Source organism: Pyrus communis, chromosome 4 (genome assembly GCF_963583255.1).
Source record: "Pyrus communis chromosome 4, drPyrComm1.1, whole genome shotgun sequence".
Lineage (NCBI taxonomy): Eukaryota > Viridiplantae > Streptophyta > Magnoliopsida > Rosales > Rosaceae > Pyrus > Pyrus communis.
The window spans coordinates 23,360,049-23,380,711 of record NC_084806.1 but is presented as its reverse complement, the minus strand read 5'-3'; the positions used below and the strand labels follow the sequence as shown (position 1 = coordinate 23,380,711).

General features: G+C 37.1%; 1 protein-coding gene across 4 annotated transcripts; it reads right to left on the bottom strand.

The window, feature by feature from the left end:
* Window positions 1–503: 503 nt before the first annotated feature.
* Window positions 504–7,147, bottom strand: LOC137730983 (uncharacterized). Of its 4 annotated transcripts, XR_011068233.1 has the most exons (17): window positions 7,034–7,147; window positions 6,925–6,953; window positions 6,725–6,836; window positions 6,508–6,605; window positions 6,072–6,168; window positions 5,897–5,986; window positions 5,728–5,790; window positions 5,491–5,565; window positions 5,337–5,402; window positions 5,185–5,262; window positions 2,663–2,773; window positions 2,503–2,580; window positions 2,292–2,411; window positions 1,725–1,768; window positions 1,597–1,657; window positions 954–1,048; window positions 504–639 (listed from the first exon to the last, which is right to left on the bottom strand). XR_011068233.1 is itself a non-coding variant. In XM_068470011.1 (16 exons), the coding sequence occupies exons 1-16, from the start codon at window positions 7,064–7,066 to the stop codon at window positions 1,034–1,036; spliced, it is 1,170 nt and encodes a 389-aa protein (XP_068326112.1). In that variant the 5' UTR covers window positions 7,067–7,147; the 3' UTR covers window positions 762–1,033. The 4 variants fall into 4 exon arrangements, 3 of the variants coding, with proteins under 3 accessions (XP_068326112.1, XP_068326114.1, XP_068326115.1); XM_068470011.1 differs by lacking the exon at window positions 504–639 and having other exon boundaries at window positions 762–1,048; XM_068470013.1 differs by lacking the exon at window positions 504–639 and having other exon boundaries at window positions 795–1,048; window positions 1,597–1,624.
* Between the last annotated feature and the right edge of the window lie 13,516 nt (window positions 7,148–20,663).

The following is a 20,663-nucleotide window of genomic DNA, read 5'->3' as shown; positions in this document are numbered from 1 at the left end:
TTTTAAAAGATTAAGACCAATTTAGAATGACACTAAAAGGTTTAAAATTTGATGTACTTCATTCTTATTTTTATATTTCAAACAAAGAAAATTGTTAACGTTTGGGGTTAAGTGGCTGTTGAGTAAGTGTCCACATGTCATAATATTAGAGGCTGATACTTCTGCGGCACAAATCTTGGGTACAGAAGATTTGAAGCCTTAATGATTACATTACTTAATTACTGAGATTAGATGGGAAGTAGTTAACCAAACTATATTAAACATTCCAAATGGTTGTAATCCTATCCTCTTTAACCGCAAATTGCCATTTACCAGAATGGTGGAAAGGTATTAAGCCCTTGCATAATAATGTAGATACAAATTCCGTCAATAACTAATCTAACATCTAATTTAACAAAATTTATCGTTTGACCAAAAAAATTTCCTCTTTGACCAAAACAAAAAATCCTGTCATCCCATTAATATCTCCACTACCGACGGTACTTACATATAACAAACAGGCCAACTATCACCGTTGCATCTCGTCCTAATAAAATAATGATGTGTAGGTTTATCAAGACATAACATTGAATTACCGGATCAGGAAGCTTTGTTTGACAGTGAACTCGAATATGTCCACCATTACAGTTGCATCCCATTCTAATAAAATAATGACGTGTAAGTTTTTCATGACATGACATTGAATTACCAGATCGGAAAGCTTTTTGTGAAAGTGAACTTGTTTCATGTAAGTTGCTATTCTATAAAAGGCATCCGTTGTGAAGGTAACAAAAATCAATACAAACGACAGCAAAGAACAAATTAGAGATCTAGTACAGTGAGAGGAGTTTGCAAGAACGAGCATAAAGTAGAGATGAAAATACAATGACAAACTAAAACTCGATTAACCGGAAAGTAATATAATAATTACACGGCAATACAGATTAATAGCCTTCTAGGTTACAGCCACATACCGAATGAGTGTTGTGAATACTTCGGTCAGAAACAAGTACAGAATAGTTTACATGCTTGTTGACATTCATCTCCAGGCTTGTTAATTTCTTACCCCCTGAACATCAATCAAGAACAAAATGAGAAGAATATGTAGCTAACATCGCACTTCTTACATTCGTTAGTTACTTTGCCAAGAAGCGACCATTCGAAAGTAAGTCTTAACTGCAACGCAAGAGAAATTCAAAACTACCACAGTATAAAAATGTCTGTCTGAGAGGGTGAAATTGAGGCTGACATCTCAAAAAGCATGGTCATCAACGATCTATTGGTAAAAAGTAAACGTGTTCCCGAACTTACCGCGGTTTTTCAATTCATACATAAGATGATTAGGACTTTAAAGAGCATAGAAAATTATGGGGAACCTCTGGACGAACATATGTGAATCAGAAAAACCCTAATCCACAATTTTCAAACCAAAACCACACTCCAAGCATCTCCATGCAAGACGTAATATTGGAGGCACTTGCTATGCCATTATTTAAAATAAGACTATCTATCCTTTGTTTAACACAACAAATTTTAGATAAATTTATCCCCCATGGAAGCTCGATCTCAATAAAACCTAAGAATTAGAAGAAGTTTGTATAAAAATCTTATTTTTACCTCAACAGGTGATGAAATATTAGAATCCCTGCCAGAATTCAAATGGCCGCCATTCAGATTCCTACATAATTATGCATAACCATATAAATATCTACTTCACAGAAAGAGTAAAAGGAAAAGGGGAATACCTTGGCCTCTCGGACTTGGCCAATTGTTTAGACATTATGGATGCCTGCAACAAAACCAATTCTCTATGTTTATTCCTGAACCAAAAACATAATAAACAGCTGAATTACACCGCCGCAAATGCCTAGTCCACTCTACTTGCACAAGCTGAATGGCAAGAACAACATTTTTCAACAGGAATATAAATTCTCAAAGAAATTCTAGCATTTGAAACAGAACTAGAAAGTTGGAGATTCAGCTCCTGAACGTTGCAACTTTGTGCACTTTTCTGGTGACACTATAAAAATAAAAAGGAAACTATAACTTAAATAAATAAAGATGAATAGATGGAGAAGAAGTCCATCTAAGCATATTCTACAAAAAAGCATCAAAAGGTAACCAAGTCATAAGATATCAGACAATATAGCATGTTATGTTGTCCGACTGCGGATAAAAACTGTTGATGAGGTAGAATCATTGAATATGCGGTCATGATCCACAGCCTGGCAACTAACATGCCAAATATCCGGGCGGGGATCATTGTTCTATATATATATATATATATATATATATGAGTAAAAGGATGAGACCTGCTCTTGAATTATGCTCCTTGCCTCGACAAGTTGAGCTTCAAGCTCAAGCTCCCTCTCGGTTACTTCAGATGTAACCTCTGCTTCTTTTTGTGCATCTTGCAATTGAACCATACGCTCCTTCAAATTTGTAACATAAGAAATGAAAGCCATCAGTATTTCATCTTTTGCAAGATTCACGATCAACATTTATTAATGGAAAACAATCTACCTTTATGGAAGCCATCTTATTTCGAAGATTTTCTTCTATTTGATCTCTAGCCATGTGAAAAGGCAAGTCAAAGACATCCTGGAAGGAGTAAACTCAGTGATATAAATAGTCTTGAACCAATGAAACATTTCATCCATGCACCATTTAGAAAATGTAATACCGTCCTCCCACCCAATGGAGACTGGGTGCAGTCAGTTTCAACTCGTTCATTTACATCACGGGACTGCTTGGATAGCCCATTTGGAGCATTTATGAAATCGCGCATATCGACCTGTAAGGCAACCAATCCAGTATAAGTCACGACCCATTGAAATATGAAGAAAAAGAAAAAGAAACTGGAGACTTCCCTCGAAAAAATATATGACTAAAAGTATGACAAACATGAAATTAGTATGGTGTAGTAAAGATGTTGGATAAGGGGAAGGTGCTTCCTATGTGCTGATTAGAGTCCCCAATTACCACGCCCATATTCAACATACTCAGAAACTTGACAAAATTAAGACATTGAACTCCCATCACAAAAGAATCCACAAATTATGATATATCTAATGCAGATACGGATCAGTTTGCTACATGGCACAAGGATAAATGCCCATAAAAAAAAAATAAAAAAAAGGATAGAAACAGACAAGTAAACGGGGACCAAAGAAAAGATTACAAATTAAAGAAAAAACAGAGGGATAGGAATTAAAATATGAAGAAACGTGATGCAGAAGGAGAAATAAAGGCTGCCACAATAGCATTGACTTGCTGATCCTAAATATTCAGGCAGAAAAAGCAGAACTTTCATTATATACGGGGTGTCCTAAAAACCGACTTAACATCACCCCAAAGTAAACTAGGACAATAGTTCCAACAAACCAAAAGCACATTAACAGGCCCTATCTCCCATAACCCTATGTATGGCTTCTGCTGCCAAACTCAAGCACAGTAAATTACGCTCTTGATTTTTAATCTGATGTAGATAGCTCAAAGAGTTATGCTTCAACATAACAATCCATGTTTCTAGCACTATTTTGGGTATTTTCCCCTCACCTACAGGAACATGAATATTACACAAAATTGACCTATCTAAATTGTTGGTAGGACTTGAAACGCAGAACTTGCACCTTCAATAATTCTTTATCATGAAACAGCAAAACACAAAAAGACCAAAAACAGGATGAAAAAAATGAAGGGTGCTTTAACAAAAAGGGCTTGGGCAAAATTTATTTGAACCAAAAACCATCCTATAACTTTATTTAATGAAAAGGGCTTAAACCTTAATGAAATGACATAAACTTTAATGAAAAGGACACAATTTTAATATAATAAAAATAACAAAAAAAGTAATAAAAAACCGACGCACAGGACCCCCGCGTGTTCATGACACACACTCTCTCTCATCTCCCTCACTATTTCTTAAACTGAACGCTGACTATTTCTGAAAACTGAACACAGGTACTATTTCTGAAAACTAACATAGGTACTGTCACTATTTCTTAAACTGAGTACTAGTACTATCTCTTAAACAGAAAACTGACTATTTCAACTGAATACGGATACTACACTATTTCTTAAACTAACTATTTCTGAAACCGAACACGTTTGATCAAATAACAGAGGTAGCAGGTAAGCTGCAAAGTCAAAAGCAAGTACAGCTGCATGTGCTTTTTTTTTTTTTTTTTTTTTTTTTTTGGGTTTGAGAAATCTTGGAGATCTATTACAAGAAGGAATTTTACAAGGAATAGAAAATGGTACATTCAAGGTTGAACACTTCAAGAAGAAACTTTACAAGGAATAGAAAATGGTACATTCAAGGTTGAACGATTTATATTGGCTCCTGATCATGAAGATAAGTAAGGGCTGTAAGGTTGAATTAAGAGCTGTAAGGGGGCACATGCATCTCGTCCAAAAATGTCTTTGATGGTTTAAGTAACCACTGAAGATAAAACCTTTCAAACTGGAGTGATTATGGGGTGTGTTTCGTGGTTGAGAGCATATGGATTGGACAAAATGAAAAATGTGGTGAATTTGGTTATGCTAAATCTTTTGACCCTTGATGATATATTAACCTAGTAAATGCTGCAGTTCAGCTTCTCAGCCTCAAACTTTTGTTTCATGGCTTCCATCCGTTCAACTAAAAGCCATATTTTCCTTTTGCAGATTCAACAATTTCTGGTTGATGGTAGCAGCATTTCCATCACCCTCCCCAAACGATCCCTTTTTCTATTTGAGTTGATTCATACACTTGGTAGCCTTTTCGGCTTCTTCATCGTATTTTAGCCTCCACTCAGCAGATTCATCCATTGCTTCCCTACTCGCAAGGTCGAACTACCGCCTAAGAAGGTCGCCTTCATCAGAAGAAATGGAATAGTCGATGGTACAAAGCAGCAAATAGACGGCAATTCCTAGAAACATGACCAGCATCAAACCCACCCGCATTTTCTTGTTGCACGCGCTTTTGGTAAGATGTTTTTTGTTTTTTTTTTTTTTCTTTTCTTTCTCTTGTCCTTATCATTAGTAAAGTTATTAGATGGCTTTTAGTTAAAATTCAAAATTTTGAAGCCCTTTTTATTAGTTTTCCCAAAATGCCCATGGCAGTCAGTGAAAATATTTAAAGATGCTGCATATAAAAATATGTACACCTGGTGAAAATTGGGAATCATGACCCACAAAACTGACTATAATGATTAAGATTACCTGCATGGATCGTAATAATGCCTTCAAATCGGAATTCTCTGCCATTAATTCTTGATTTTTTGCCTCATAAGCATCCACCTGAAATAATGTAAAGTCAAAATTTGACAAGAAAGTGGTTGCAAAAAGCTAAATAAGCCAATTAAGCTACATACAATCTTTTTATGAAAATCATTATCAGCCTTCTTTCCATTCCATGTTCCACGCTGCCTCCCTTCTTTCTGTTTGCAAGTAACATTAAGGGAGAGAAGCAAAATTAGGAGGATGAACTTGATGTTGTAAAAGGTAATTAAGTCACCCTTTGAGTACCTGAAGCAAATTCATTATCTCCATGCCTGATCTAGATTCCTTCTTTTTCTCCATCAACACTTGGTTTAGCCTCTCCTAAAATTAGAACGGCATCACTCTTTCTTTCCAAATCTAATATCTCGTCCACTCATGTAATCATCAGTCGTCACGTATAAAATCCAATTTCTCTAAGCCTAAGGAAGCCAATATGTTCTCCTCACATGATACATATACATGTAGATGTAGGAAATATTATACCTGCAACTTTATGTACTCCTTTTCTTTTTTCTTCATCTCATGCATTTGTTGAGTCCTAACTTGCTTTGGCAGCATCAACATAGCAGTGAGTGTCAGAATTTTTGTCCATTTTCACTTAGTAGCTACCAAAATTCTGAAAAGAAAGTTCATTAAATTCAAATGTCCCAACCTGATTGCCAATGACCATCCTCTGAAACTCATCTCGCTCCTGCTGTAGCTTCTCAATTTGGGATTTAAAAGCTGCTGTAGCTTTAGCTTCCTAATCAAAGAGAATTCCCAACGAATCAACAAAAAAACAAAACCAATAACAAGTACTTCTTTTAAAAGAAATGCAAGTTTCAAACCGTTCGTGTAATAGTTGCTATCTCCCTGTCCTTGACTTGTAACTGCCCCTCAAGCCTCTCAACTTTAGCTTCTAATCTTGATATGTCTGACAATAGCCTATAACAATATAGAAAACAGATCAATGGTATCACTCAGTACAATGAAATTTGAAAATTTTCACTAAATTAAAGGTCCATACATATTGGACAAACATCTTTTAACATGTTTTTAACAGAATTACTTGTCGAAAGGATCAATCTCACAAGAGGCTCAGCGAAAGGATAAGCAACGACAATGCGCTCAATCAAATACATAATAACAGTAAATTAACCCATATTTTGTATAAAACCCCAACGAGAACAAAAAGGCGGAACTTTGTACACATTTTCCACTCAAATTGTTGATTCAGAGATCTAAGTCCAAACAAATATGCATAAGTCTTAGAAAGAATCATACCGCTGTCTCTGTTCGTTAGCGGACTCTCGAAATTCAACATCCCTTTGTCGCTGCTGAACCAAGGCATACATACAATTGCAAGTCCGAGCAACAGAAACCTACCAAATAACAGCACAAACAAATTTAAAAAAAAAAATCAAATAAAATCAAATCCTAAAGAAAAAGAAAAAAGATAGGATTTTTCTGGAGCAAATTATAAAACCAAAGCAAAACTGACCGGATCATTTGCGAAGAGATCGAGTGACGCCGGGAATCCGAAGGTAACAAGCGTCTGATTCAAATACTTAATGCAATGCTCCAAATTCCCCACATCGGCAAATCCGAACTCTCTGAAGCACAAAAATTCAAAAACCCATACACACACAATGCCCATAATACATAGGTTAAAAACCCTAGAAATGGAGGTAGGGAACTGACCCGATTGGGATGGCAGACTGAAGCGACGGCTGCACCAAAACAGAAAGATATTGTGAGAAAATGGAGGATAAAATGGAAGTGCATTTGTTAGGGTTTGGAGGAATAGTACTCTAAGATGGAAGTCTGCATCCGTCGCTGCCATTGTCGAAAGCAGGGAAGCTCGCACAGAGAGAGGCCAGAGTGAGAGTCACTCAGTAGATCTGAGCAGTGTTTCAAATTTTTTCGGACTAGTTTTGGATTGAGGTGGTTAGTTTGTCGATATTCGCTTGTGGAACGGTGTACTCAAGTTTCGTGTATCCGCCTATAGAATTGGGGAACCCGGGGTGGATCTGTTTATAGAGTGACGTGTTGTATTTTAATTGGTGGGTTTTGATGTGATGGTTTTATTTGAGTGCAGGGGATCTGAAGTAAATGGCGCGGGCCTCCAGACGGCACAAAAGGCGTGAGCGAAGTGATTATTCATGGTTGACTGTTGAATTGAGGACCCTCTTGCTATAACGTGTGTTGCTTTAAATCGGAAGGCTTTCACTCTTTTATTTCGTGCACTTTGGGCTAAACATATATCAAGGTGCCTTGAGAGTGGACTAAACTACTTTTAGTTCCATATTATCATAAATCTGATACTTTTTCAATTTGGGACTCAACAAATGATCATGTAATTATCATAGTTGTTCATTCACATTGATACGTTCCCACTGATTCTACAATGTACAACATAGTTATCGTTCATGATAATTATGGAACATTATTCAAACGGATAACATATATAATCATGTGTAGGAAGCCAATTCGATTTTCATAATTTGTATTTTTGGGAATTCATAGTTATATTTTATTAATTTATGGTTAGTTAGTTAAAATTTCAATTTTGTGGTTAGCCATTAAAAATTTGTACACCTTTTCGAGTGACACTAAGTATTTTTTGATAGAGCTCGATCACACAAACGCGCAAGCGAAAACCGTTAGCAAAACGAAGTTGTAACAAAGGAGAAATAACGAACAAATGTAGGAGCATATTGGTAATTTGGCATTTCTATATAAGGCAGGCTCCAACAAAGCTGGAGCGGCCTTTCTATTTTGGGAAAGTGGACGTGCGCGGGTTGACCTTGCTACCCTCCCTAACCTGGTGGCATAACCCGTTTCTGGGCATATTTTCGACGCCATTTCGATGTTTTTTCTCACGAATTGATCTTGGCTACCACCTAGAAACGACTCATTTCCTCACCACGACCATTTTCCACGGTTCTCATTGTTTGCCTGTCATTCGTGGCGGATCGAACCCATGCATTTATGAGTTTCCCCCGCAGTGATCTCTCATTTCTGTTGATCATGTCGGCGACCACCTCTTGGGAAGCCCTCCGCGACTTTTTCGACCACCCTCAGTATTTCTCGACGTATTTGGCCATCCTCCGGCCAAAACCATGCTCCGATGAAGGTACAAAAAATGCTCTACTCGGGCCAATAACCCAACCTTGTCTTTCTAGACTAATTTCGGTGTTCTAAATCTATTTTGATATTTGTTTGACAAGATTTCGTTGTTTGAGTCTAGTTTCATAAATGGCCGCCATTTGACCTTTGTGTAGCAGATGAAGATCTAACCGTTATATTGTCATGAATTATAGTATGTGGTGGTACATAATATTTGAGGATCCTAGGAATTTACAGATCAGAAATTTGATATACGGATCTTCTACACTTGATTACATAGAGTTGTTGACATGTTGTTGACCAAGGGTTGACTTTTGGTCAAATGTCTTGATTCGCTTTTAGATACTGAAATTAGGATTACTAGAGACCCGATAGAGTTTAGCTGGCTTCTTGTCACCAAGGGTCTATATAAGGAAGACGAGTACTCCTTATAACGGGTCGAACAAGAAAAAGACTAGATTACCCCAATCGCTTGTTGTAACCTTCATTCAATATACTCCGAGCACGACCTTGGACGTAGCCCAATTTCAGGGGTGAGCCAATTAGATCTTGTTGTTTAGTTCTCATTCTTCCAACCCTGAGCCCACCAAGGGCCAATCACATTGGTCTTTGCTAACCTATCAAATTTTGAGCGTTAACACAAATTTTAGTTTACGATTCAGTTGTTAGTTTAACATGTTTAAAAACTGCTTAATGAGCCACAATGCTTGTGGTATTTTTTAAATTTCCACTGATTCCCGTTGCCACTAACAACAAACTGTTTAACTCACTAACAATATCGTTTGTTAAAAAAAAAAAAAAATGAAGTTCGCTTTGATGTATGCTCGCGAATAGGAACATTATATATAACTATATCCATTTTTTTATTTACTAACTTAGATAATTCTCTTTATCGACTAAAGAGGAGATGCATTCATTTCACTTTTAGTTTGAATATTTTGAATATTTTAAGTTCATGGGTAGTTTAGTAATATCACTAACATGAACCATTTCTCACCCACGGACTTGGTCTTTCTGAAAGTAACTCTCTCCTACCACATGTATCGATTGTGCAATTCCCCTAGTATATGAAGAGAAACCGACGAAACCAAACTAAACCCAACACATTTGGATTGAGATGTCTCATAAGTTTAGTGTGTGGTTTGAGCAATTTTTATTCAATATTCTGGATTGAATTGAGAAAATAATATTTTTGTTTAATTGCCAATTTAATGGATATAAAGCCGAAATTCTTAGTAATCTGGACTATCAAAGACTTACTATGGTTTGAGACATAAACTGAATCAAATCAGGAGTATGACGATCCTAGATGATAACTGGGGCTCTACTAGTTTGTTTGTATTCCAGCCTTTTTTTTTTTTTCTAAGTCTTGAGTTCAATTATGTGACGTTATAACAGTTTGAAGTTATAGATTTGTTTAAAGAAAAATGAAAGACAAGGATGTTGAGAAGAATAGCAATCATTCGTGTTACCACAAAATGATGATTCGAGATGGCGGAATGTTGGTTCGAAAGTTTCTCAGAGATTTGGTCACGCAACCAACACACATAACATGTAAATTGTGACATCCCACATCACCCAGGGGAGTGATCGTTAAATGTATATTTCAATCACTACCTAGCACAAGGCCTTTTGGGAGCTCACTGGCTTTGGGTTCCATGGGAACTCCGAAGTTAAGCGAGTAGCGCATGAGAGCATTCCCAGGATGGGTGACCCATCGGGAAGTTCTCGTGTGAGTTTCCAAAAACAAAACCGTGAGGGCGTAGTCGGGGCCCAAAGCAAACAATATCATGCTACGGTGGAGTGGGGCCCGGGAAGTGGTCCTGCCCGGGCCGGGATGTGACAATTTGGTATCTAAGCCTAACCCTGGTCATGGTGTGCCGACGAGGACGTCGGGCCCCTAAGGGGGGTGGATTGTGACATCCCACATCACCCAGGGGAGTGATCCTTAAATGTATATTCCAATCCCTACCTAGCACGAGGCCTTTTGGGAGCTCACTGGCTTCGGGTTCCATGGGAACTCCGAAGTTAAGCGAGTAGCGCGCGAGAGCATTCCCAGGATGGGTGACCCATCGGGAAGTTCTCGTGTGATTTCCCAAAAACAAAACCGTGAGGGCGTAGTCGGGGCCCAAAGCGGACAATATCGTGCTACGGTGGAGTGGGGCCCGGGATGTGACATAAATGGTGTCGAAGGGCGGCATGGCACGTGGGCCGCATATGAATATCATTTTATTAATTTAGTTAAGCTCACCTCTCTTTTATTATTTTTTTTATTTTTTATTTTTTATTTTTTTGTTGAACTCTCTCTTTATTATTATTTGATCTCAGCCAAAAAGGTTGAGAAAGGTATCCTCTCCTTTTATTATTTAATTAACACAATTGGTTGTCTTGGAGGATATTGCTCCACAAATGTAGATCTTGGTCTTGTAGGTCAAAGACCAATTCGAGACCGAGACATTCTTACATGTTATGAATTTACAGATTATAACAAGAGGTAGACAATAAATTTATAATTTATAGTTAGTTAAACAACTGTACATTTATTATATATGTGAATAAGTAATTCTATGGTTACACCGTTACATTAAAAAATTATTCATTGATGCAAAATGAAAAGCTAAATGTTGTGAACAGGACAGGACACGTAACCCAAACAAAAGTTTTTGAGCTACGAAAAACTATGGCTTGAGCAGGAATCCAAGTCGTAGCTGCCTTCCGTTGTTTAATATGACATCAAATTGGACTATGACCAATAATAATCAACTCAGCACGCCAGATCACTCATTCTACATCCAAAACCACAAGGTTACGGATATAACACAAAAATTGACACACCTCGACCGAAATCAGGGCATGCTAGCCGTCACATGAGAGTGACGTAACCATGTGCACAATGCGGAAGCTAAGAATAATAATAAAAGTACGAATAAATAAAAACCAAGCTATACACTGAGTAGATAACATACATGTGCAAGCGTAAGTGTGAAAAAAATAATATTCAGAGCACAGAAGACCTAGTGCAGTCCAGAGGAACAAACACTAACGAAACACACCCAGAGGTGGTCTAACACTGGTGATAATCTGTTAGATATGCCGAGAATTCCTCGAGAGCCACCAAAAGAGCAATCTAAACTAGAACCTGGAGGGGCGCAAAACAGAAAGTGTGAGTGGGCAAAAACAAAGCCTTTCAAAATCATTTCATTATCAAAGTTCTAACCCCTCGCCGTAAAACCTGTATAGTTTCCCAGAAAAAATAGAATATATACACATATAGGAAACATGCTCAGAAATATGTCATGTCGAATGCCTCTTCATAAAATGTAAGAAAACCAGGTAATGCCAATCAATGCAATGTAATCTATCGGCCGGAGTCACCTAACGTGACCTGTACGACTGAGTCTAGAGCTCAAATCTCCATCTCACTAACTATACCTGCACACGAGTCAGAACCACCTAAAGTGGTCTGTACAATAGGACTGGGTGTAAATAAGTACGCTCAAGTGCTACGATCACGTGAAGACTGGGCGAATAATCGCGGGTCACCTACGAGGCGGAACCACCTAAAGTGGTCTGTATGACATGACTGTGCACCTAACTTGGATCCAAGATGAGCGTGTGGTGCGGAAGGTGAACATCACGTGAAGGACTGTGCCCTACTCTGGGCAGGAGCACTAACATCGGGGGTGTAGGTTATGAGCTTTTTATGCATCTACTTGGCACTTACCTGTGCGTCCGCAGCACCAAACATATATATATGCAACTACTAATGCATAATTAAATAAGCAAACGCAATGCATGTCATTTAAAACATATAAACGTTTCGTTTCATTTTCTGGGAAAATCACAAGTATATAGGTATATACGGAAAACCAAAAGCCCACTCACTGGTATGTAGAAGGGTCGTAACCCTCTTGCCTCGAGTGACTGCGCTCGTCCTCGGGATAGGTCTCACCTATATGCGAAACAACTATAAAAACATTAATTTAAAGCACATAACCAAAACTAGGTAATAACTTCTCATAAAATGCTCAAATGGGGTGTATGAATATACCAACGTGATCTACTCAACCTCACGAACATTCCCTTATTTTTAAAATAATTTTTCGACACCTCACGTGCCCCCACGCGCTGGCCAATGCACGGCCACACGCGCCACCCATGCACAGGCACGTGCCTGGCACACTGACGGTGTCAGTTAACGCTGTCAGGAACATTTTGTTAAAACTAACAGATTCCATTAAAGTTAACCTAACGCTGTCAGGAATATTCCATCCAAACTGACGGAATATTCCGTCGTCTTCTCCGGCCAACCTCCAGCGTCGTCGCCGTCGCCGGAAAACTGGAAAAACTTCAAACCTTCATTTCTCACTTGTTTTTCACCCAAATTTAATGAAATTGGTACCAAAATGAAGCTTACAACTAGAGGAACAAAACCTTACCACTTTCAAGCACTAAAACCAACGGAATCTCGCAGGAAAAACTTCACAAAATCCGGCCAAACCTGCAACTCATGATCCCGACGTCCAAAACCTTCAAACGAACCACCCCGAGCTTCCTAAGGACCTCACCAAGCTTCCTACAAACCTGAAATTCCCAAAAACGCACCATTTTATGTGTGCATGAACAGTGACCAATTTGGGGATCTCGAGTTCGACGTGAAAATAAAGGTTTCCTTACCTGAAATAGGTATGGTTGAACTCGTATGGACCTCACGAACACAAGGGTATAATTTTCTTCCTCGATCCGTAACGTTTTCGAGTACTTTGGTTCTTGTTCGTACGTAGGTAATGAAGAAAAGGGAGAGAGAGATACGGGACTGGGCAGAGGATGAGAATGAGAGTGGGTGTGTGTGTGTGGTCCAAAAGTAGCCAACCAAAACCCCCAAAACAACCACACAACAAAACAAAATCACTAGGGGCAAAACCGTCATTTTACCCCTACGGTACGAATAATCCGGGACGGGCTGTCACAAAAATGTTTAGTTGCAAAGTTGATTTCGATAGCCCATGAAGAGTAACAAGGAGAAGAAAGGGAAAAGACGACATTTTTTGGAAAAAAATATTTTAAGTTAGTCATTTTAAATAGCCAATTAACACTCCTTTCTCCTCCCACACGTCTTATAAATTGGAGTGATGTGAAAATTAACTTGACACATAAATTAAACCCTATTGATGACAATTGTAGTATATATGTAAATAGGGATCGTTCTAGACCGGGGATTAACTAGGGATGCTAATCAACACAAATAAGACTTAAAAACACTAAACTAGACTCTATAGACTCAAAACTAACTTACAACACTCAAAACAGCAACAAACAATCAAAAAGACTCAATTCTAGACCTAACAAGTGATTTTGACGAAAATAAGACTTAACTTGACTCAAAAAACTAAAAGAAAACAGACTTTGACTCTAATAACAAGACTAAATGAAAGGGGGATTGTTTTTGATGAATTTAAAACTTAAAACAGAAACTTTGCATAAAATACTTTATGAAAATGAATTTGGTGAATTAAAAAGGGTGAAAGGCTAGTTAGAGGGTCCTTCTTCACACATGATATATGCATACAAACCAATTTCCAGTTATTATTCCTTTAGGCTATGAATGACAATGCCCCAAATTAACCATGAAAAGCACAAATTAACTTTCAGATTTTCCTTAACTCATTGAATTGGACGGGATACGCATCACAACCAAATTATCCTTATCAAGTTCCCTAACTATGAAAAACATGATAGAAAAACATATCAAAGGTCATTAAGTTCTTTGAAAACCATAAGCATTGACAAGGCATTCGTAACTATGAAAAACATGATACTCATACCAAGGATTTACTTAACACAATCATGACTAGTGACTTCCACTACTTGTGAATATAAATTCATAACGATTAGGTGAAACTCCCTTCTACCTTAGCATCAAATTCATGCATGAAAATTAAGTGTCGACCTTTAACCAACATACATAAACAAGTTTTGATAACTCAAATAAGTAAATCATATTCAAGACTCAAGAGACAATAACTGGATGTAATCAATTCATATAAAACATATAATCATGGCTTCGAATTCACCTCCAACTATAAAGAAATTAGTTCCTCATGTTCATCACAAGTGAAAACCAAATTAAAATAAACATTGAACTAAAATTAAGGATAGAAAGAACCCAGAAATGCTCCACACTCCAATGGCATGCACAAAACTCCCTTGGATGATGGCAAGCATGGCACAAGTCCTCCTCTCATTCCTTCCTTGTTGCGGCACTAGGGTGAATTAGGGTGTTTGATGGCTGAATGTATGAATGAATGTATGAGTGAATGGATGAGTGAATGGATGAGTGAATGTATAAGTGAATGGATGGTTGATTTTTGCGACATAAGCATGTATATATATGCTAGGGTTTCACGGCAAAGCCTTGGAAAACAAGGATATGGCACGGCATAAGCTGAATAGGAATAGAATTGTGCAACCAAAACCCAAGTGGAATGGGTTAAAACACCAAAAACCAAGGGAAATTAGGATAAAAGGGTGCAGCAAACATTAAAGCTTCTAGAAGGGATGTTTTAGAACATATTTCTAGACCTAAAGGGACAAGGACACATGGCATAGATGTAGGACAGGGATTAGGGCTTCTAGAACCAGATATTTATGTATTTAAATGCTTAATTATCCCTTTAAAATAGCTGAAATTAAGGTACAAACTGATTTAGATAAGATAAGATAGGATAAGATAAGGTTTGTTTGGATAATGTTTTGGATAAGATAGGATAAGGTTACTTCTTTGTAGCTGATTCCTTATCTTCAAAACTTCCAATTTTACTTCTCCCACTCTTTAGCACATTCCTAGACACCTTTGGTCTTCAAATTTGTCCATCCATCTTGCTCCATATGCAAGCTATCCATTCCATGCCCAAAATTGCTCCAAATGGCTCCAAAATGCACTTTCTTGCCAACTTTGCCATTAGGACCTACAAACACACGAAAATAGCTTAAAACACTATAATAAATGGAAACTAACTATTTAAATGCAAGAAAACAAGCTAACTAAGTAGCATAAATATGCTCCTATCATGGAGCTCCTAGCTCTATACATAAACGATTTGTTTTTTTTTTTTGTTCACTATAGCAATATTGACCTAAAGATGCAATTAAAATGGCACAAAGGGTGGTGATGTTAAGTACACAATGGGTATGGGTTTGCCAAAAGCTCAATGTCTCACTTAAAAAAATTGGAGTTACCTGTGCTGTTTTTGAAATACACAAAGACCAGCTTCCGCCACTGCTTAATATTGGAAATGTACACTAAAAGCCAATCATATGATGATACTTTACAAACATTTCACTTGTTAAACTAATCTAGTTTAATATAAGGGGCAAAGATTATTGTTTAAAGATGTCTCATATAAATGTTATATGCTTAAACGATAAGTCCAAGGAATACGTAATTGGGAGAATGTGATATAAAGAAGTTAGATTTATGAGACCATTCTCTTTCGTATACATATCCTAAATGTTCCTAATCATAGGATTGCCGATTGGGCATTGACAGTCCGTTAAGATCAGTATATGCTATGTCTTCTCTTAAGGAGAGTGACTGGTCTCGAGTAATTGGTGTGATTGACACCAAGACAAGCATGTAGGTGCTCAATAGAGAATAAGTCCACTGAACGCGATCAACAAGGAGTTCTCATACTCATATCACATGAAAACTCATGGTTGGGATAATGCAAAGTAGTCCTTCGACCTGAGGTATCATAGTTGTCTTGTGGTTAGGTCCTTGATCTTTGACTATGTCAAAGTCACTCCGTCAAAGGGTGTCCACGACATAATTGGGGTTAAGCCACTTAGCCATGGAGGCATGTGAATGCACAACAAGGGATCTCTAACCTTCAAACCGTTTGAGGGAGAATACTCTATAATATGATTAAGAATCTTTGGCCAGAGTATGAATGAGATTTCGGAATTCGTTCCAAATCACATTCAAGGTAATCATATAAGTAAGATAATCACATTGGATAATAGACATGAATAAACTATCAAATCAAACAATGTGGTCAAGAGTATTGTATTAGAGAAAGACCGTATTGCATTGTAATCCCAAACTGAATAGGTTCTCCACCTCTTCTGATTAGCTTAGGTAGCCATGACATACTGCTAGGTGTCACTCATGGTTTATGGAAACACTAAAGGTGTATAATCACTAAAGGGAGAATTGAAAAGTAAGTTTCAATTCACAATCGATTTGAAGAGTTCTAATCACCCACTGCCTCGCTAAAAGGAACCTAATGGATCATACACCATGTAAGGTAGAGATTGAAGAAGCAACGGAGATGAATAAAGATAATTAAATGGTTTAATTATTTATGGCTAGGATTAATTAATATGTTAATTAATCAAACGAATAAGTTCATTTTAGACATCGAGTTAGTTTTGGGCCTCAAGGCCCAATGGCTTCGAATGTCAAGTCCAATAACTCAAGTTGTATGACAACTTGAAAACACAAAGGGCATGAAAGCCCAATGAACCCACATGGCCGGCCATAGAGAGTGCGAGGGAGAGTTGGTTTTAGTTTCAATTATGCCACTCAATGTAAGTGGCAATAGAAAGGAAATTATAACTCATTCTCTCATAAGGGTTTTCTAGAGAGAAAAGAGAAAACACAAAAGCTCTCTCTTCTCTTAGGAGGCCGGCCACGCTAGGAAGAATGTACTAGCATCCATTTCTTCCTAGGTCACTCATCTCTTCCTCAATGCTCTCCTTGGTGTGGAAACTTAGAGGTTCCCTTTCTTGGGAACTTGGAGAATCCATTCCTTCATCCATATCCAAGAAGTCATGGAACCAAGAAGCAAAGTTCCTCCATCCACATCCATGGAGCCAAGGAGTAAGGAGACTAAGGAAAGAAGGCCCTTACTTGGGTGAACATCCTTTGCTAAGCAAAGAGGTGCTTCAAAGGTATAAAAGTTTCTCAACTCTTTTATTTAAGATTTGAGTTGAGTCTTGGTTCACCACAACTACTAGGCCTTGAATTTCTTGGTTAAAATTTTGTTTTTTAAGTGCATACAAGTATGATTCTGCATTTAATTGTTAATTACATGCATATATGTTGTCCAAATGAACTTGTTTTCACAAATTTTTCCTTCACTTAACTGTGCCCATGGTGAACTCGCTTTTTAGCTTTGCCCTTGCAATAAATTACAAGTTACTTATATTGTAAAACGGCTTTATGTATCCTAAACTATAAACTTCGACCGTATATATTATTAAACATGAATCACATATACCAAATTTGATATAACATGTGAACTATTTAAATAGCATGAGTGTGAATATATATGACAACTACCGTGTTAAATAGCATGAGAGGGCCTATATAGATCTTCCTTATGGTGATTGTTCTAGATTTTTCTATAGCAGTAATTCGCACTTGTCAATAAGAGGAGAGTGGTTGGTGGTTGGTGGTTGGTGGTTGGAAAGTGGATACAAAGAAAATGGTATTATATTTGCTTTAATTTAACACTTTTAAAACAAGCATTGTGTTTGCACAACTTCTTCATTACTTCTTAGTTTAACTTAAACAATGATTTTTAAAAGATTAAAACACTTGTGCTTCACTTTCAAATTATAACTCAAATTATGTTTGTAACTCGTGTACGTTAATACTTTATAATTATGAAGATGAATGAAACAAGAAAGATATGTTACTAATACTTATACCATAAAATGTTTTATACATTTAAATGATTATATTGTTTTCAATTTGATATATTTCAATTATAACATTTATAAGATGAAAATACGTTACTTCTAAAAAGTGAGATATGTGCATTTTTGTTATAAAAGGATGCAAGTATTATCATTTCTTCATAGGATTTTCTGGTATCTACAAAGTTGAAGGCTTGAAGGTCATAACTCACAAGCAAAGATTTGTAGAGGCATCGATTGAGTCCCTTGTGATTCAAAAATGTAGAGGTAATATTTACAATTTTGGATCGACCTGATTCGTATAGTAGGAGGATATTTTATTATTATTTTGTATTTATGTGTGATTATTTTGTATTTCTGCATACCGTGCATGCATGCAGTGACTCAATACGTCAATATATTACATTTTTGTTCTGTTCTGTTCTGTTCTTTTGTGCTAGCAAATACATCGTTCTCATTTCTTTTAGGGCAAAGATCATCAAACTGTCTTGAACTTATGCTGATTATAATGTAGGGTTAGAAGGGGTGCAAAAAAAAAATTCAAAATTTCAAAAGTTGAGCTTACAAAGAATATTGTTTGGCTTAAAAAACACATCATTTCATAAGTATAATTATAACCTGAATCGAATCAATAGCAACATGGGCAGTAGTAATTTATTAATTTTTATATGGACATGCATGTCCTTTCCATTTTTTTTTTTTTTTTTTCAGATGTGGAATTCATACTCTCAACACACTCCATTGCATATGACGAATTATCAAACCTAACACATATAGACAACACATACTGAGTGTCGTAGAGCACATGTGGCCATTGAGCTTCACACATAGGTCAACATGTTCTGATATCACGAGAAGGTAGGTTTTACCATAAAACTAACTGACAATATAAATAATAGTCAAACTCCTTATAAACACATGCAGAGTCTCTTCAATATGCAACTCAAAGGCTCACCAATTTTGTTAAGCGATATCAACAAGAGAGGTGATTTTCACACTCATTTTAGCTTCTCAAACGCGTTTCTTATTTTATGGTCATTATATTGGATAAATCAAACAAAATTAATGAACAAAATTTATTAGAAATGTGTGAAAAGCTAAAAGAGAGTATGTTTATCATTTTCATATCAACAATTATAGGGAAGAAAAAGTTTCATATCAACAATTATAGGGAAGAAAAAGGAGGTGAAGGCTAAGCTGATCAAATCCAAGTTGATGATCTAAATTCTGACCTGGTTTTATTAGAGCAGAAGCGCGTCTAGTTAATAATAGTTATGACTTTCACACCATTGACCTTATGAATCTTCAACATGAACTCATTAGTAACTATTATACACTATATTATATGGACTTGGACTTGGATTTTATTTATTCATCTATTTTATTAATCTGAACAAGAACAGAAGGCCTTGGCCATTGGCGTCGCGTTGGACTTGAAACTTGCACTGACAGCACGCGCACTTGACAATGTCAAAACAAATTACACCGTTTTTCTTCTTTGCCAAGCAATTTAAACTCGAAAAGCAGTTTATCCATCGAAAACACTTGCCTCATGAGCCACAATATATATAACGAGAAAAGTAAACTACACAAAACTACATCAATTATTGTCAAATTACAATCTTTTAAAAATTATAATGTTATACCTTATCTTATGAATTTGTTTCAATGTTAGACTTAATTTTTCTATCCAATTGTTTGTTAAATGCTAACGTGGCTCGAGAAAGAATCCACTCCTAGCCTAACTGGATTAAAAAATTAATTAAATATTAAAAAATTAAAAATAAAATCATTTAAATATTTTTTTAAGTGTGGGACCCACCCATACAACCCATCACCCTCACCCCCACCCTTTCACCACATATCCGGGCACCCCGACCTCACCACCCACCTCTACCACACCCACCTCGACCTCGTCCTCTTCTCCCTCACCTAGTCCCGCTCCTTCCTCGAAGAAAACCCACCTTAGGATTCCAATTGAATTTTCAAAAGGAAGCAGCTTTTGGTACCAAAAGCAGAATTAGACGAAGAAAGGAAGCAAAGTTACTTGAAAGGCAAAAGCAGCTGTTGAAAAAAGCCGGTGGCTCAGTGAAGCATTCAAACAATTTTCCAGGTTAAAACCCACCCAAAAGATACTCAATTTTCACAAATCGTCAACAAAGAGAATTATTCTTGGAAAAAAGCAGAAAATTAAACGACCCCAAGAAAGAGTGAAAATTAAACAACCCAAAATTCCAAAGAAGCCAACTTTTTGCATTCCCAACTGCACAAATGTTGGAAATTTCTATCAAGAATCAAAGCCTTTCACCGCACCACAATCACATCACTCTCTCTTTCTCTCTCTAACTTTGACTCAATCTACAAACTTCCACACCAATAATCAGGTAGGCTGGATTTTTAGTTGTGTTGAATTCAAATTGAATGTTAGGGTAGAGATTGTTGGAACCGTACTTCTTCCAGAAGAGAAAGGGCTTGATGTGGAGGTGGAAGGAAGGGAAGGAGAGCAGGTAAGAGAGGGGGGTCGAAGGAGTGGCAGAGGAGGTTGAAGTCGAGGGAGCGGCCGAGTAAGGAGCGGGAGCAGGTGAGGGAGAAAAGGGCAAGGTCAGTGT